Below are 20233 nucleotides of genomic sequence, written 5' to 3'. Positions count from 1 at the left end.
TTTTTTAAAGTTTGAATTAATTATCTATATATCTTTTTTTTGTGAACAACTGTTTTATTGAAATTTATAATTTCACATGACAAGGTCGAACAGTGCAAACATTTTTAACATCCCCCTCCCTCCCTCCTCCCCTCTCGGTCTAGTGCCACACAATCCTACTGGGTGCCTTTATTCTGAACTGAGCAGGCCTGTTATAGCCGAAGCGGCTCTCTTCCATGAGTCCAGTGTTAGACCTTTTGGCTTTGTTCACCCGTGCTGCAGACAGTTCTAACCTGACCACATCCTGAAAGTATTCTAGCCATTTCCTAGTTTGCAGTTTGTGAGGGGGTAGCCAGCGTTGTACTATCAGTTTTTTGGCAGCCGTCGAGCCAGCCAACCAAACTGTGCGTTGTTTCTCATTCAGCCCCGAATGTGAGTCGTCATTGAGCAAAAGGAGAGTCGGCTACAGGCTTACAGTATCAATCATATTAGATAAAGTCACTGTTGCCTTCCTCCAAAAGCCATACACCTCTGGGCAATTATCTATATATATCACTATTATTTTTGTTCTGTTTAATCAGGAAACACGGCTGTGGTTGAAGTCATGTTCTTGTATTTTCTTTTATTTTCTTTCAGGGTGCCACACCAGAAGAAAACCTGCTTGCCCCGGCCTTGCCTTCCAAAAACATTCATGTGGGGAAAAACATTCAGTCTTGTGTGATTTCCCTAACGTTGTTTACTCTTTTGGAAAAAGTAAAATATTCATGTATATCAAATTATTAATAATATGACTTCATAATGTGATCTAAAAATAAAGTGTTAATGCAGCCGAAGCCCTGCCCTAAATTTAAAACGGGATGTTTACTGTAGTTTGCAACCTGACACATGGCAAACTCTACAAGACAGGACAAAGACAAAGTTTCCAACTTTAACACCAGTCATTTGAGCAGGGACAAAGCAAATTGAGCTCATGTAATGAGTCTGACAACCCTTCTTTACATCGCCTCGTTTTACATTTCAGCTGCGTTGAACTTTTCCATGAGGAGAGGGGAGAGTCACAGAGTCACCTCATTACACCAGGCTGTGTCACCGTGAAATTGAAGAGTCCGATTAGGGTTGTTTTCGTCGCTCTGTGCTGTGGCCAATTTTGTCATTCTTCGGGGTGTAATGTAATACATCTCAAGCAAATTGTTTGCGTCCCCTATCGAAATATAAAACAGCCCCGCCAGGGTTCCCCAAATTGTTGGAGAAATATTAGGAATGGATCACAAGTTAATTCCCCCTGCTCCAATTTTCTGCCGAGGCGAAATGAAATTTGAATTTGCGTGGCTTGGACCACTGCCACTGAAGGCCTGTGATTTGTTTCAATGACAGGGCCTATTATTGAGGTTGTGCATTGATGTAGGCATACAGTATGGTAATGTGTGCCCCCCCTTGTCCCACCTCAGCCCCTCGTGGTGGAGGGCTGACTCATTCATGTGATGTAAGCTGCTGAGACAAGGAGGAAGCCGTGAAGAAATCGGCAATGGGAGGACATATTAATATGGAAATTAGAGTGTGTGTGTGTGTGTGTGTGTGTGTATGAGGAATAGAAGAATTTCAAGTGTTGCTTACTACAGGCACTCATGTACAGTATGAAGGTTGAATGTACAAACAAATTAAAAAATCCTGTGTTCAGAAAAGTATTATCATTGTAATGTAATGAGAAGAAAACAGACTTTGCCACTGTGTCATTCAGGTGATGACACACACACACACACGCATAAATCTAGATCCAATTTGAACACAAAGCCACAACAACCTTGTCTGTTCCACGACTAGTAAAGCTTGACTGTACAATAGGTTTAGCAAAAAAAGAAAAAAAAGGACGTGTCAATGATTTTACTATTCATGGCTGCTGCCCCTCCAGAGAGAGCTTATGTTGATGTGCTTTCCCTGGCACCCATATATTATTTACAAAGAAAGCCTGGGCCATAATGAGCACTAATTAAACGCCGGAGACTGGGAGATGACTGGCAGAAAACATCGCAGCATGTGACAGACATCTGGTGGAAGATAAGTGAGCAGGCGTTGGCAGAGCCGGAGAGAAACCTTACCGTGGTAGCAGAGTAACGCTGGGGGTCGTGTGAACCTGCACTTGAACCTGACTTTCAAACTCTGTCAATCAAGCTGGCTACAGCTGTCATGGTTCACAGGGCACGGGCCTGGTGGATTGGAAGTGTGTGTGTGTGTATGTGTGTGTGTGTGTGTTCTGTATGTGAGGCACTGGATAAGAGCCAGGCAGTGTGTCTGTGTGTGTGCAGTTTGTTTTGGCTCGTGTGGATATGTGAAGGGCAAAACTGCAGTGTAGCCATTTAAAGGGGCAACAAGAAAAATTCCAGCACTAAAAGAACTGAGCTCGACTCCGTGTTTACTTTGGCTTTCTTCCATATAAATACATGTCTTCTTAACTAGTCACATTTCCAAGAAGTGCGGGGGAAAAAAGATGGCCGCTGTAAGACACCCTCCTCTGTGAATAATTCTGTTGGATCTTGGCTGTCATTAGAAATGCTAAAATTAACATTTTCTGTAAGTCTCATCTCACTAAATGACTAAATGGTGGTCTAAAAGCTTTTTCAAAGGCCTCTGGGAAATACAAAATCCTGTTTAAAGCTAAATTGTAAAGCTTTAGTTTAAAAGACATTAGGCTAATACTGCCTTGAAAATCACAATGTGCTTTTTTGAGATGTGAACTCCAGTTTTTCCATATTTTGAGTTACAGTCCACTGTAACTCAACAGGTTGATGCAAAGGCTCTTGTCATACAGTATATGGAAAAACTTCTTTTTCTTTTTTCTTTAATAATTCAGATCAACAAGTACATTTTTGATGGCCGATTTCAAATACTGAGCAGGCTTCAACAGTTTGACCACACATGACATGACAGAGCAAATGTCCTAAATGGGAGATAAACTGCACAGACACGCAGTTTACCAACTCTGATCAACTCTGGATGCTCCTCTCACTTGTAGCCAGGACATCAAGTTACAACTGCCCCCTGTGCGCGGCGACAACCAACAGGGGTCGCGTTAACAGAATATTAAAAAAAAAGGAAAAAAAACGGTGACGGAAAAATCTTAAGGCTATCCGTCATTTTGACAGATTTGTTTACAATGAAGCCTGCGGATAATCAATAATTGGGGCGGTGGATAATATATAAATATATATATATATATATATGCATATATATATATATATATATATATATATATATATATATATATATATATAATATATATATATATATATATTTTTTTTTTTATTTTTTTTATTTTTATTTTTTATTATATATATATATATATATATATATATATATATATATATATATATATATATATATATATATATATATATATATATTCAATGTCATGGTGAGAATTAGATTGAAAAAAACTCACAGACTGGCTCTGGTGAGAATTAGATTGAAAAAACTCACAGCTGGCTGGTGCGCTTTCAGGAGAAAACGCTGTAGTAGCTGTAGTACCTCCTCCAGGCCTGTGTGGAGCGTGTGTGGCGCTGTAGCGCTGCCACACAGAAACACCAACAACAGAGAAGAAGACAGAAAGCTTCCCCGCAGTATTCAAACTCCAGACATTACAAGTGGATTAAATGTTGATGGGAGTCGTGTTAGTGCAAATATGACGGTCGATAATGATTTAACGGGCGAGATTCAGCTGCAGTGTCCGAGGGACCGAGTTAGTCAGACGCTGTTGTTAAGTTACGTCCATAGACTGTTGCTAGGCTACACAGCGGTGTGTCTCGGTACAGGTAGAGCGGTGGGGATATGACATCATCGTTTCAGAAAATATCCGTTTTGGGTGTTTTCGGACCACAGATGTGCAATGCTTCATAAAAGAAAAGTCCAGGTGCTTCAGCTGGCCTTTGGGAGAGACTTCACCCGAAAATGTCCAACCCAGTGGAAAGACGCTGTTCTTCGAACTAGTGGCCACACTCCGCATAGGCCTACAACTCTTCTAAAGGTAAGCTAAGCCTTCTTTTTAATGTATTTTGCCCGCCGTGGCATTGTTTATAACACTTAAAGCTGAGTGGGGTTTTGTCCTGTCTGAATTTATGCTGCATCTGGCTGTGTGGTCTGGTAGCTTCAGTTGTTTCAGTGATGCGCAATGGCTGCGCGCGTGCGTAAAAGAGATGAGAGGCTGTGCGTCTGTGTGCGTCTGTGTGTGAGAGAGAACGAGAGAGAGAGTTTTTAGACAACATGAGTTCACTCTGCGGTGCCTATGTGAAGAGGTGCTCCTTTGGATGTTTTGCTGTAACTACACATGGATTAGCGTGTTGATTGTTGACAGAAAACTGATGTCATCACGTATACGTTGTAGCCTATGTCCAGATGTTGAGTGGCAGAAAGTGACCCCCGCATTCACTGAATGCCCCCCGGTTAGATGTGCTGCTCCGCACCATTCTCTGTTCAGCTTGTTTGGACTTGATGTGAATTAAAAATGAATGGACGTTGAATGCTATTGAATATGTTATTATTATCATTTAAAACAAATTTAAGTGACGGGTGAAAATAGATTATGACGGAATTTTTATGACCCCGTCAGCCAAAATAACTGACAACGATAAAGTGCAGCCTACAGAAATATGGACGTAATGTGTTTTCTATAAAGTGTCTTGAGGTTTGATGCACTGCCTCACATCTGAAGGAGAGATGTGATTAAACTGGTCTGATGAAGCAGATTGAAAGCAGAATGGAAATAATGATTCCTCCATTTCTATTTGTCAATCAGTATTGATTTAGAAGTCTGACATTGTCAATGTCTATTAGAAGGTGCAAGGTTGCATAAAGCTGAGCTTTGACTTGTTTCTGTGGAGTTCTTAGAATTGATCATGAACTTTGGGTTTGGAAAGAATTTGACTGTTGCAACACTGAACTAAGAATCAGCAACAAACTTCATCAAGCTACACAACAACGCACGCACATGCACACAGTATCTCTTCAGGATAGAAGGATATTCAAATGCCATGTTGTCTAAATCAGGGAAATGTCCTGGCATATTACACAGCAGATGATATGGTGCAACAATAATATTATACTTCTCTTGAATTTGTGTGTGTGTGTGTGTGTGATGACCACAGGAGAGCACATGCTGTAGATTTCCTCTGGGTTTAGATCTTCTGTGTGTGGTTCAGTGGGGTGTGAAGCTTGTCATATGAATGCACTGTGGAGGAGCTACAAATTTAGACTCCTTTTAAGTGGGAGATGCAGTTGAAGTGTGTGTGAGTGTGTGAGTGTGTGTGTGTGTGTGTGTGTGTGTGCACGCTTTCATGAGCTCAGGATTCCCACCGAGAGAGGGAGATACAGAGTTTGTCTGTGGCTCGAGGGAACCACTAGGGAGCATAAAATAAGAGTGAGATGTTTCATACTTCATCTAAAACTATTATTCTTTTGTATCCAAATTGCCTTTTGAATAATTCTCATGTATACCTCAGAGGGAAGGTTCACCGTAAAATGTTTTGAAATTTGCTTTTGTTTTATCGTTTGTCAGCACAGACAGTCAGTGGGGAACGAAACATCTCACACATCATTTCCAAAAGCCTGCAGACATGCTGTCAGTGTTAGATACACTGAAGTCCCCTTTTTGTGTTTACAAAGCAGAATTGCACCAAACAAACAAAATGACAAATGACTAATGACCAAAAGTGACATAATGATTGAAATGTTCCTATCTGTGACCAACAGTAAGTCACGCCTCTTCTCTGCATCATGCAGTGTTAGACTAAACTCACTATATAGATGTTAAATTGCATAATTCCAGCCTCTGAGCCTAAACATCTGCCTTTGCCGGTAGTAATCCTGCAGCCAGTTGCACCATCTGTTCTTCAATTCAAACTGCCTCATCATAATGTAACATTAGGTGCTACCTGGACAGTTATGACTCACTGAAATAAAACAGGTTGCACGATACAAACTACTTCTTTAGTACAAAACCTGCCTTATCTTTTTACCTGGTTTAGTTTATTATACTATTTTGTTTGGCCAATAATATACTGTAGCACTGCACAGCCAGTTGGTTTAATATATTGCCTCTTAATTTCATGGTGCACACGAATATACAGTGCTACTTGAAAGTTTGTGAACCCTCCAAACATGGTGCCTGTGATGATGGCCAAATAATTCAATTTTGGACTCATCGGTCCAGACAGTGGACTAGAAGGCATCTGGCTTGTCCAAGTGATCTCTGGGAAAGTTATTTCTTGGTGAAAGTTTTGAAGGCAGTCCAGAGTTGTGGGGGTGCCAAGTGTCCTCCATGTGTAAATGATTTGTCTGACAGATCTTACAAAACCTTTTCTAAGGATGCCTCATTTGATTGGTCTGCTTAATTGATCACCTGAGCACCTACATGTGTTTCATCTGTGTCTATCTGTCTATCTACTTGACTTTACAGTACAATGCAGCTGGGGTTCACTTACTTTTGCACATGTTTCACATACTCTGCTGGCTACTCACACTGTTCCCTTTAAAATAAATACATGGAATTGATAAACATAAACCTGACTTTTCTTATATAAAATCTGGTGATGATAAACTACTGTAAGAGAATCATGATAAAAAAATGAACAGAAAAATCTACTCAAGGTGTTCACAAACTTTCAAGCAGCACTGTGTATTAATAAAGTCATACTTACATTTACAAATGAAACTGGCAGCTTGTGGTGCAACAGAAACTTCCTGCAACAGATGTTTTCTAGCAACTGCCTCACACATTGTAAACTGTTTACTGGATAAAAATCCATTTTGTTTTTAATGGTGCAACACAATTTAGTAAATAAGTAGGCTAGGTTGAAATAAGCCAGCTAGAGAGGACCTGAGAGAAGGACTTTACACACAAACAGGTAAATGAATTTTTGATGAGCTGTGGCTGGAAAACATCACAAGGCAGACAGGTTATCAATCATAATGAGCGTTTTGACGTGATCTAATGAATTAGGCCTCGGCTTCACACGTGGCGCTCACGTGGGTTATATAGTGTAATGCTAACAATCATTATTGCTGTATAGAAAGACCAACGTCTGAGGTCTGTCAAAGTGTCCTTGAATATATTTCTGAACCTGATGAATCAAACAAATGCTAACATGAAATTGAATTTCTCTTGCATGAAAAACTAATGTCCGACACACTTGCATTCACAAGGAGGCTGGGAGATTGAATTCCTTAGACGGTCGCATGTATCCAATATGTAAACCATACAATTCACAAATAAAACAATAGCACATCACTTCACCACATTGCTTTTCAATGCCTCTGATTCATCCATATACTGTACACACAAACCCATAACAGTGGAGGAGCAGTTGGCCATGAGCAATGTGGTTCAATGTCTTGCTCAAGGACACTTGAAACCACCAACTCTGTGATGAATATCAATCATTTGTATCACTTTTCTGAGAATATCTCATATTTTCTGTTTATTTGTGAATTGATCTACTGTTCTTCTGCGTCCTTATTTTTTTTATATACAGTAGCCTATATTGCACCATTGTTAGTTTTAAGGTTACTTTGACAATGCTTGAACGCTGGGTAAAAGGAGAAGTGAATGAGAAAGAAACAGCGAGGTGAGGAAAGAAAAAAAACAGAAAAGGTTAGAGAAAAATAGAGAATGACATGGGAGATGAGAGAAATAGCACATTAGCACTTATGGATTAGCTGCCTCTCATTCCCAGGCCCTGCTGCGGCCCTGCAGATGTGCAGCTCTGACCGTGCAGCCAGCCAGTAGCGGTCATGTCTTAATTAACAAGCAGACATCTGATCAATAAGTGAGGAACGATGGAGAGGGAGACGTGAAAGGTGGGACAGCCTGCACAGTTCAAGGTTTTTGTTTCCCGTTGATGTGGAATAACATTAGAAATCAATAGCATGGCTAGCCCCACCACACACTCTGACTGTCGACTCAGGAGAGGTGAAAAAAATAACCCCCTCCCCACTCTTCTCCCACCTATTCTGCCTTTGGCTCAGGCTTCTCTACTCCATCACATTTCTATCATATGTGATCATTGTACGGGAAGATTTACCACAGTTTCTATAGTGCAATGCAACCCTCGGCTTTGTAAAATATGGTTGTATAAACTCGTGTTCTGTGACAATTCTTCGATTATTAAAAGAGAGGTCTATTCTGGTTCTTTTATATTGTCTTGTGCAGTATCTGATGTTTCTCTGGGATTTATTTCAGAGTGAAACGTTATTTACTTTTATTGGTGCGCCGGCTTTGTTTTCCACCCTGCCTCAGGCACTTAAGTTTGGGATTTCTCTCAATGACTTCTAGTCTGCAGCTAATGAGCCTCGTTCACCAAAGATTTCTACACACATAAGTGCAAAGCCCTCGATGAACCCTAATGATGTTGCTGTTTTATTTACATCCACACATTTGTGCACATTCACTATATTATATGTTGGTTTAGGTGTTGACATCAACTAAAGATTTTTCACTTCATCACATTACTGAAATTACCATTGCTTGCTTTTTGAGGGGAGAAGTGCTACTACACCCCTCAAGATATTGCTTCCTATGACATCTTAACTTGGGTATAAGAGGTTTAAGGTGAAACTTTGGGCAAGTAATGCTGAACACTTTGTCAAAGTAAGACCAAGACTGGTTAAACTTCAAAAGTCTGACTCCCTACACTGTTCCTACACTACACTGCACACCTAGACTGCTGCACCACCTTCACATCCAAACTTGTTCTTCCTCACTACACATTGTTCACTCTACTTCCCTCATTTGTCCTGAACAGTGACACTGAAAATAAATTGCGAGGCACAGAATTGTCCACAGAAATGTTGGAAACTGGGTTAAAATGTGGGTAGATTTAAGTTGCTGCAGGTTTTCTCTTATTCAGGATTTGTATAGGTTTAATTTTTTTCTCTGGAGTTCAACTGTTTCATGATAACATTTACATCCACACTGGTTAATTTATTTGTGAGTATGGTTTCTATATTATCTCATATCTAGTTAGTTATTGATCAACCTTGTTTGTTAAATTCAGTAACTTTATTATTTTGAATAATTTCTAAAAATATAAAATAACTGGAAAGCATTCGCAGATCATTGTGAAAATGTAATTTGACATTTCTGCAGTGTCCCCATATCCATTAAGAGACATTCATGAGCATACCTGACGTTGTACATATTCGGCTTCAGTCTATCAGTGTTTATGAAGTATTCTGGGTATTCTCAGACAGGATGGCCATTCTGTGATAAGGCTTTCACATTTGGCTGTAGCCAGGGGGCTGCTGGAGCCGGTGGGAACTCCAATCAGTCTCTCCCCACCTACTTCCATCACCCTCTTTCAAGTGAGTTACTGATCCACCTCTGGACAGAAATCGTATGTTTATTTTCTTTTCTTTCTCACTGCAAACTTTTGGTGGAAAATTGAATTTGATGCCCAGGGGCAGGATGGAAAATTGGGCAAAATAGCTTATTTTCCCCCCATCCAACCTTTTGCTACTCTTTCTAATGAATGGCAAAATAAGATATCTGTGGGAGATGCTAGTCGGTGCTGGGTAGCAGGTCTTGCAATTTAGAACTTATCAATTCATGTTTACAGTATGAGTGTGGATACTGGAGGAGTGTGCCTCACTGCAGAACATGTATATCCCCCTGCAAAGGGCTGGAATGGGAATATCACACATCACCATTATGGGAAATGTGTTGTGGTATGTGATCACACATCATGAAATGATGTCAAACTCTTTGCCAGTTATAACTGCTCACATTCATGTTTAGATTTTGCGATGATTAAAAAGAGTCCCGGATACCTCTGACAATGTAACTTATTTAAAGCAGAAACGTTAGCTCACTCAGAAAGAGAAAGAAACCTCACAGATTAAACCATAAATCTACTCATTATTAAACAGGGCAAGGCTAAATTTGGATCCAAAGCCTGGCAATTCTGAATGTCTCCACGTTTCACTGATGTTTCCCTGATGATTACCATTTAATCAGCTGCAAATGCTCTTAATTACAAGATTAGTCTCCTACCAATTACCCAACATGCTAATGGTTCTAATCTGCCATTGAAGTCGACTGAATTCTAATTAGGGACTAACTGTTTCAATCCACCTAGGGCCCATCTGATGGGTCATTACCAGCCTAGTTATCCTCATATAAACCAACTGCAGCAAGCGACACGGGTCCCATTTGGAGAGCAGCTGTAGAGGCTTTACGACCACCGTGTGGGCCATTTCCATGTATCATGAAACAACAATGTTTCCACTGCCTGAAAATTGCAGAGGCATTCTGGCGACTCACTGACGGTATTATAGACCACAACACTGCAAGTGATGTTAATGACACATGCACTGGATATTTTAATCTCAGAGAAAATGTACTTGGACTTGGCTGCAAGTGGCTTTCCTATAAGGTCAATGTACATATACTTTTATAAAAACAATGGATGAGTGTGTGGCTCATCATGATAAACAGAGAATTATCAAACAACTCTGCAGTCCCCCATAAACCTTTTTTATTTTCACATGTATTTGTGGATGGTTGTTTTGCTTTTCTGATTTACAATTTCACCATCATTGTTTCCAGTAAATCCAAGGTTGACTGCACCGCTCAGTACCAAATGGCAAACAGACAAGGTTAGCGGTGAACACTTCAAGAGTGGGTGAACACCAGTCCTTATAGGAGAATCAAAAACAGACTTTAATTCCTCAGATGGACACAGACACGACACCAGAAAAATCATGTCTTATGGAATAAACAGCTGGTTTCTATCTTAGCAAATCTATTGGGCAATAATATGTGAACTCTGCTGCCCCCATGTGACCAGCAAACAAACAAACAAACAAACAAACAAACAGAGAAACAAAACACATTATGGAGCTTTAATTAAAATGAAATTATGTCCGTAATACTGTTCTTTTAATTGTATTGTATGATCTCTACTAATATTTCTACTCTGTCTTCACATTATAGTGTGAATTAATTTAAAAAAAAATACATCGGATTTCTGTTGGTTTTAGCCTACATTGATGCAGATGGGTACTGTATGATTTCTAGCTCATCATAAAAAGTGAGTTAGTTATAATAAGAAACCATTTGTAACCAATCCATACAACGTTTTGTAATGATATAGTCCTCAAATGTTACAGTGAAAAGAAAAGATCTGGTTTTTAGTTGTTCAAAGAAAAAACCTTTTTCACCCAAAGTCACTTCAGCTCTCGAGAAGAATTTATGTGCTCACTGAGCCACTGATCATGATCTCATATTATGGGATAAAGACATGGCAATAAAAGTGTAGAAAGACGTATTAAAACCACAGCTCACAGGAGGCAATCCCAGCCCTCTGTCATTGTCAGGTTAGTATTGTAATAAGTAATTTAGGATAGAGTTCAGCCTTGGCTCAGGCTGCCCTGTCCACATCCCAATTCAGACTTATCTTAAAGACGCAATTGCAGGCTTGGTTGGCCACCTATACATTGAGCTTCAAAATAGTTGGACACTAAAGAGATATTGAAGCTCCTGTCCTCTGCATTTTTGAAAATTCAGCATGTAACAGTGACTACCACTGAGATACTTCTCCCCCCCAGGAAACTTCCTTATCAAAACCGACCTACGGTGGACTTCCTTTCATTCGTACGTTTGGCCTGTGGCAGTAACATCTGCTGGTCAGATGATACTGGTGCCACTGGACCAAGAGATATCCATGACGAAGGAAAGTTTAGAAGAAACTTTACACTGTTACACAGAAATGGTTGGTTTATAAAGGGAGTTGCCAACCATATGCCATGGGGAAGCAACAGTCTGCAGGGTTTCATTCCCCCCTCAGTAGGTGATTTCTTCCTCTCTACTTGAAGGAGTGTTAATCAGTGTGCAGCGTCTTTGTTTGGAAAAAACAACCTGCAGATTGTTGGCTCTTCGAGGCATATGATCGGCCAATCCTGGTTTGCACTGATGCAGTGTGATGATTATAATTCCACTAAAATTCAATCAGTCTGGCCTCATTCAATGTCAGAGACAAGGATCGAAACAGACAAGAACTGTCGCTTCATCACAGAGCTCAAGCTGTTTGAAGAGCTACTGGTGGGGGGTGTTTTGACAAAGGCTGGTTTTAACAGCTCAGCGGTCAGTGACAAAGACTAAAGTGGTCTATTTAAGATAGCGGTGAAACGCCAGCAGTGGGCCGAAGGTTGGCAATTTAAGCAGCTTTGAGTGAATTTGAAACCAGCCACATGATGAGTTTTCTAATGATTATTTTAAGAACTAAATTAGAATCCACAAAAGACACAAACAAATGAAAAGGACACTTACCTGCCCTGCACCTTGATGTCGGAGATGGCGTAGAAATATCTGGACAGGTTGTTGTCATCCACCATGGTGGCGCCAGTGGCTGGCTTCAGCAGCTTAATCCTCAGGTCAGTGATGGTGAAGAAGTCTCTCAGGTTCTTGGTGGTATCCAGCTGGCCGTACAGCGAGGCCATGTTGTGTAGTCGCGGCCCGGCAAACAGGGCAAAGCGGTCCATTATCTCAAAACGTACCGTCTTGTCGGGCTTCCACACGTAGCCTCTGGAGTAGTCCTCAGTGCAGATGATGTCCAGCAGGGTGCGCTGGGTCAGATCGCTCACCGTCTTGGGCTCCATGGTGAAGGCGTCCAGGCAGTCGGTGGCGTAGAACTGGTACGGGGTCCAGGTCCGGCCGTAGTCGAGCGACTTCTCCAGAACCATCTGCTCCGGTCGACCGGACTCGAAGGTCAGGACGATGTCGTCGGTCAGCTCAATGGTCTTGTTCCACGACAGCGTGATGTTGACCTGCAGGGGCTTGGGGTACTTCTTCCACGAGGAGGACTGCCAGAACGTTGTGGGGTTACGACCTTCAAAGTCGAACATCAACTCAGGGGGATGAGCGAGCTCCTCGGTGGTGGCGTCACATTCATTGTTGCACATATATGGATTTTCCTGTCAAAAAACAAACACACACACATGTAAGTCCACATTGTAATCAAGGCAAAAAAAAAAATGTGTGTGGTTAAACTCCTATATTGTGTATATAGTTTTTTAAATCACTAAATTTTTTTGAATTGTTGAAAAATACAATTCTGTCTTAAAATTGTACTTTAAAAACTGTTATTTAAAGGGACAACGAGGAGTTTTGGAAAGCGAAGTGTTCTCATACTACATTTACCATGAGCCTGCGCGCGCACGGTGAAATTCTTGCAACTGAATGTTTTCATTCATCATTAATTAAAGTCGGAGGTTCGAAGACGATCAGATAGCATCGTAGTTCCGACCATTAACAGCGATTCGGCAGCGTTATTCTCATGACCCGCCGGGCAGCATCCGCGAAACCGAAAGTAAGGAAACGCTGATCGGCTCGCCCAGCATTTCCACCATTAATTAAAATAACAAAATAACGATAGAGACAAAACGATATATTTATCAAAAATAGAGCCATTAACAAGTGTGGGTAACATAGATTCATCCACATTAATGTGAGACTGTTTTTATAACCAAATACAAATTCCTCGTTGTCCCTTTAAATTGTTGACATTTGCAGACGCTGATTCATATCATCATAGCATTGCAAAAATACATTGTTGTTGAACTTGTTTCTTTGTCAAACTATCAAAGACAAATTATATTTCCTTTATTTCACTTGATATAATAATGATAAGTAATATCACCATAAATCTTTTATTCTATCCATTAACTATTGTCATGTACAGATGAAGTTGTCACTTGTGGAATTCTATAAAATGTGTAAAGTCTGCGTAGATTGTAATTTATATGCAATGGCAGAAATGGCATTATCTCTCTCTGAGAATAAAAATAATAAAACCTACACATATAGTATTGTATTTGAGAGCCAGGTTATTAAATCAGTCTTTCACACATTTGCCAAGAAATATGTGAGGGCATGATCTTAATTGCTTTTTATGTTAAACTGTTTGAGTTTTATGTCAACTCAGAGAAGCTCAGTTTCCCTGCTAACAGAGGAGTATACTGTACATAACTCCACAACAATTTGATCCAAGTGATGGTGGTCAAGGCCCCCACTGAAAATCTGTGAACTCATCACTTTACCTTTTTGTGCAGGGAGAATTTTTAACAATGACACCGACAATAGATTAAAGCATTGGTTCCCAACCTTTTTTGGCTCGTGACCCCATTTTGACATCACAAATTTCTGGATCACATGCAGTCACGTGATCACGGCCGTCAATCAAGATGCGCCAGCTACAGTAAGATATTTTTATATGCTGCATTTTATTTGAACTCGATTTATATTCAAGAAAGTGAAAGTATAGAATACAGTTGGTGTTTTGAATCATAATTTTAAAAGGAATAATAATTATTAAAAAAAAATATTTAACTTTAAAATATATAACCCTAACACTGGATTAAAGACACAAAAAACAAAACAACAACACGGTGGATAAGCCCTCGGAGAAGTTTAGCAAATGAAATCTCACAAAGAAAGTTAAATATTCAGTTTTGCATAAAATAGTCAGAGGAGAAACACACTTGTTAGTGAAGCAGCTCGCTGTGAGAGTCCAACTCTCACATTTCCAAACCCTAAAAAATCTCTCAGGTTGGCTGTTGGTTTGCTCTGCCTTGAAGAGATATTTACTCCTCCACTGTCTTGTCGGCTTTCCATCCTATCATGATTCTACCGCCGTACTCAATAGGATTTCTTTCTTTTCTTTCACACTCAGACCAAGGTGTATTTTTATAATTTGCGCAAGCAGTGTTGACCCTCGAGCTGCAGGAGACGGTGACCCTCTCATTAAGATGACACTGTGGATCCCATACTCTCGTTCAGTGCCATTCCTGCCTACACTGCCACCCAAATTGCCAGTGTAATTGATATTCCTGTGTGGTATTTCAGCTGAGATGGGAATGGAATCCCGATGAGTGTTTCTTATGAAACACGCAAAGGGACATGCATTTTTCATGGGCCTCTGTCTGCTCCGTACCATAGACATCCACTGAGTCTGGATGTGTGTGTGTGTGTGTGAGATCATGTTGGTGGGGAGAAAGAGGAGCTCTTGATGTGTTTGTGTTTGTTTGTGAGAGGGGAGAGGAGTAGAGAGCTAAGACTGAGTTTGCCTGTGTGCATGCAGTATGTATCCGTGTGTGTGTGTGTGTGTGTGTATTTGCGTGTGTCTGAGTGAATAGAAAAGAGGAAGAGTGAGAGGGAGAGAGAGAGAGAGAGAGCTGAAACAGAGCCAGAGAGCACAAGACACACTCCAATTGACATTCCTCTCACCTCTGCTCCAGGAACAATGAGGTTAAGTGCTGATGAGATTCAGATCAACTGTAAAGCGGTTCGATAATCAGCAATCATCCGACACTCTACACGCAAAATTATCTAAAGGTGAGAACAGTGCTATCTGCAACATTACCCGCTTATCTCTTTCAGTATTGCAGTGCATTCAACCCAGACTGCCACTTTGCCGAGAGAAGATCACTGGCAGGAATACTGATAAGCAGACGCCATTAAATTTTATTTGAAAAGACCAATGGCTGCTTTTTGTCTTTGAGTAAGGACCCCTAAATTTTACTCACACAAGGAAACATTTTATTTGATGCTTTATCTTCCTCACAGGAAGATGTATGACTCCCCCGTTTTCAGATACAGATCTCCGCAGTCCATTTTATTTCCTGTGGGACTGTGATATGCTATCAGCAAACCTGCTCCTCAGCTGAAAGCGATAACTATGCGACGTGGTAGAACATGACTGAGGGATTGTGGGTCACTAGGCCTGACTAAAAGAAGCGTTGCATTATCCAATTAGAAGGGTAATAAGGGTTATGCTGCTAGTGGGAGGGAGGGAGAGAGAATGTAAATTATGTAGATCTTTTTTTTGCTATGTTTTTTTTAATATATAATAATCTTGGTTGCAATACTCTCCTCCGACGCCCATGCACACCCACACACATGCAGAGCCAACATGAAGCTTTAAAGGCCACACTACAGCCTGAAAACAGAAATGTAGGGAGGGAGAAAGAGAGAGATGTGAAAGACGGAGTTACGGGGTAATCAGGAGGACGGTGGTTGCCTGAGTATGGCCACGGGGGCAATACATTGTAGTTGTGTCAACTGTTTACCAATGATGTGTGCCGAGGCTCGTTATATTCCCTTCTTGTGCCGGAGCAGCCTTGGAGGTCTGCTCGGAGCTCAGACCTTGGCAGTACATGGAGATAGCGGGAGGGCGGGAGTGGAGACACAGACAGACATTAAGAGATAGTGATTTCCCTGTTGTCATTCAAGAGCATGAATTTTCACTTATATTTGTTTCATTTGTTTTCACGGTGAGGTTCAGCGGAGCAGTGGGGTGGCTGCCTCTGCATCTTCCGAAACGGGAGCCTTATTCACAGACAATATGAAGAACTCAGACCGCAGCATCCGTGGCTAATGAGAAAAACGATTTCCCAGCTGAACAGTGAGAAGCAGAGTAAATAGAAGCTTTAAAGAGAGAGAGAGAGAGAAATTTGCTTCATCCCGCCAGCAGAAGAAGTGTTCAGAGACCGGTGGAAAAGCAGTCATAAATTCAATCCATAATCATTCTCTCGCTGCCTATACCGCGACTTCAGGCCTTCAGGGAACTGATCATTCTAACCAAGGAGCCCGTTCGCATATGGGAGCTGGCCGGCTGACCCCTCCCGTCGTTAATAACACTCAATAATGCGAAGGCACTTTTCCAATCGAACAATAAGTGACATGCACGGTATTTACTCTCTCGCAGTGAACCCCGACCATATGGAGAGCTTTCACACAGCCCAGTGAAGGTGAAATGATAGAGAAAGGTCGGGACCTTTCATCGGATTTCCTGCGGTGGTTATTTAACAACAAAAACAGTGCCTTATGAAGATCAATACCCTCTGTGGTCATTTAAGACCCAGGGCTTCAGCGCTATGCCGGAGGGAAGCTATTGAAAAACAATAAGCCCTCTCAGCTTGATCCTTTACCTGTGATCATGGCTGTGGGAGAGGCAGACAGACAGCAGAGAATTAGAGAGCGACAAGAGTTTCGTACCAAAATGAGATATCGACCATCTGAAAAATGTAACCTGTCCTAAAAAATAGTATTGCCACCATAAAATATTAGTTATTAGTAGGTTATTGTAATGTCACATCAGAGTTGAGTGTACGTGGTGATTGTAAGAATGAAACTAAATGTTACTTTTTACTTTGTTTCTAGAAATGTTGGGATGGAAGCAGCTTGATCATATACATACTGTTATATGCACACATTGTTATCATTAATGCCTGCACAATATCATGTTTAGGATTGCAAAGGGGTGGAAAATTTCCAGTAAATTTCCTGAAAATTTCCAGTAAATTTCCGGAAAATGTCCAGAAACTTTCCATGGGAAGTTAAGCTGGGGAATTTTGGAAATATTCCAAATTGGAAACTTTCCATGGGAATTATGGGAATTTATGGGATTTATGGAAATGTATGGGAATTATTGGGAATTTAAGAGAATTAACTGGAAATTGGGGGTAATTAATTTAGACAAACTGGATCATATCCAAACATAAATGTAAATATTTTGTTTTTGTCATACGCAGACATCCATGCAAAATAATATGATTAAAAAACATGACATTTCAACAGATTTATTTTGTGAGTAGAACTTTATCAAGTTTTAATTCTATATGAACAATCAATTATTTTACTGAACCACAAAAACATGAATGTTGAGTAAAATTTTACTCACCCTCACCAATCAATTTTGTAAATTTCGGATTTATTCCCGTTTATTTCCATTAATTCCCATTAATTCCCATATATTCCCATTAATTCCCATGGAAAGTTTCCAACTTTGAAAATTCCCAGAATTTTGCAACCCCTAATCATGTTACATAACTACTACAATCACCCAATTGTGTATATGATGTCATCCTTTATCATGCTACTGTATTCAGTTGTGTATCTGATGTATTTGCGTATGTTCATCCATGAATTATGTGAATAATGTTAAATATTAAAGGGTCGCACATACTGTTTTAGATACGCTTGCAATAATATATTACATGATGTCATGGTGACGGCGTGGGGTTCACCTCAGCCTCTGGCATGGACCCAGAGACTGAATGATGTGGATGTTTGCCAGGCATTAATGATCTAACAATTACGGGTTGCATTGTGGGAATCGGGGGATTCACTGTTTATTGAGAGCTTGACTCATACAAGGGGCAGGAAATGCTCTGCTGCTCTTAAAAAACATGTCCTGTTATATATTTCCTGTGTTTTTGTATCAGAATACAGGAAACCTTTAAGAAAAGATGATACTTAAATAACAAACTTGTAAAATAAGACATTGTTTGTTATCCTGCTCCTATATTTAGCACCTCTCCGGTATCTTTCATATGCTGCTGTAATATTTAATCCCCCTCCCAGGGATCAAAGGTGTTGTGTAGCCTACACTGCTTTAAGTGCGTCACCTTTTTAATAACCTTTATTCACCACCACACAAAGTCTATTTTACATATATGTTGAAAGGAGCCATGTCTTCCAAATTCAATTCCACACCTTGCAGTACATTACAGCACATAACTGGTAGTACAGTGCTGTGAGGGCGACTAATGGCCCACCTCTTACTGCTATGACTGACATCTTTGCCACCATGGTTGCTGTGTAACCGAGCCCTGCTGGTTTCTATCAGTGCTATATGATCAGTCCAAGGGCAGTGGCTTAGCGCGCGAGGCCTCAGCAGCAAGTCTGCGGCTAGTCACAGCTAATGATGTCCCAATCTCTGCAGCCTATAAGGTCAATCCAATATCAGGGTGTCACACACAGTAGGAGAGCAAGAGAACAAGGGAGACAGAGACAGTGAGAGACTTGAGCAGGTAATGTGAATCCAAATGTCATTCACTGAAATATAAAGCACCTCTTCAACTCTTTAACCATGGAGGCTATAGGTGGGTTTTAAAAAAAAATGTAAATTCGTGGTTGTGTTCAGTAGTTTATGGGGATCAATGATCCATGACAGAACATACAACACATAAAAGACACTGTATCTGCTACCACACCAGCTAAATCAATAAAATCTTTTAAAAGTTGCTACAAAAATGCACAATTGATATTTTCTCTCCAAACTCCCACTTAGAAAATATAAAAAAAAATTGCACACATTGTGCAAAAACTCAGGCAAACACTATACACCCACCCACACACACACACACACACACACAAACACAAACAGGCACATGATGATGCGAGGCAGATGTTTAAATGAGTGACATATGGCCTATGAGACTGACAAAGCGCAACCTCCTGTTGATGTGCCTTTTGACATGAGAGGTGGCTTGGCAGATAAATTCTTGGGCCAGTGACAGCTGCCGTTGAAGGATGGGTGCAGGCAATCCAAGCAATCAGTTTAGCTGACGGATCCCTGGACTTGTAGCTGCAGATCACAGACTGAACTCACTCCACTTCCCAACTCCAGCCATCCCCTTTTAATTCAAGCTTATTATCGTTTCTCATTATGTAAATAGAAAAATCTGCTCGCAATTACGTTTCCTACAAAACATATTTGCTGTTGTAGTTCAGCTGTATATGAATGTTGTTTCTAGGAGCTCTGTGACAGCTCTGCTTAGTGCATTCTTAGTAAATTAATTTGGCTTTGACTTTGCCTGAGTGATGACCCTTTCTTCAGGGAGAAGAAGAAATATTATGCTATCAATTACCAAACAGTCCTGGGGGTAATTTATTGTATTTATTTGTGGGTATAAAAAAGAGACCCACAGCATATAAAGGCATCATTCAGTGCCCTGATACTGACATGGTCTAATAATGATATTTATATTGTCAGTTAAAGTCGCAGGAATTATACTACATCAAATTATTGCACAGTAAAATAATGACTCATTTAAGTTAGTTTCATTTTTTTTTTCATAGTCTCTTTCCAACCTTGCACCTACACAAATATAGCACAATAGCCTGTATGAGAAATAATGGTGGCACATTTCCAAAGCAGATTGTTGATAATAATGAAGATTGAAGATGATAACACCTGTTTCTTTATCCTCTGTTACTCTCTTCGCTGGTAAAAGAACAACAACTTTATAGGAAAATGTTATATTGCATCAAAATACAAAATACTATTCTGTAAACATTATAAAATGATAAATATGATTGAAGGATAATCCTGAACCTTATTTTTGGTCATTTCAACACTGTCCACTTTATGTAATTGTTTAGATCTATGAAAACACTGTTGGTACAACAAAGGTGGAGCTGTAGATG

At 40.3% G+C, this 20233-nt stretch overlaps 1 protein-coding gene across 2 annotated transcripts in view; it reads right to left on the bottom strand.

The window, feature by feature from the left end:
• Nucleotides 1-20233, bottom strand: part of LOC146970321 (netrin-G1-like) — a 79565-nt gene that overhangs the window by 20781 nt on the left and 38551 nt on the right. For both annotated transcript variants that reach the window (XM_085804432.1, XM_085804431.1), the window contains one exon: nt 12293-12936. In XM_085804432.1, coding sequence (XP_085660558.1) covers nt 12293-12936 — 644 coding nt within the window. The remainder of the gene's footprint in view (nt 1-12292; nt 12937-20233) is intronic.

The sequence above is a fragment of the Trachurus japonicus genome, chromosome 17 (assembly GCF_045865225.1).
Source record: "Trachurus japonicus isolate A0001 chromosome 17, Traja_1.0".
Taxonomy (NCBI): domain Eukaryota; kingdom Metazoa; phylum Chordata; class Actinopteri; order Carangiformes; family Carangidae; genus Trachurus; species Trachurus japonicus.
The sequence above is the reverse complement of the archived record's forward strand: the minus strand, read 5'-3'. Positions and strand labels throughout refer to the sequence as shown.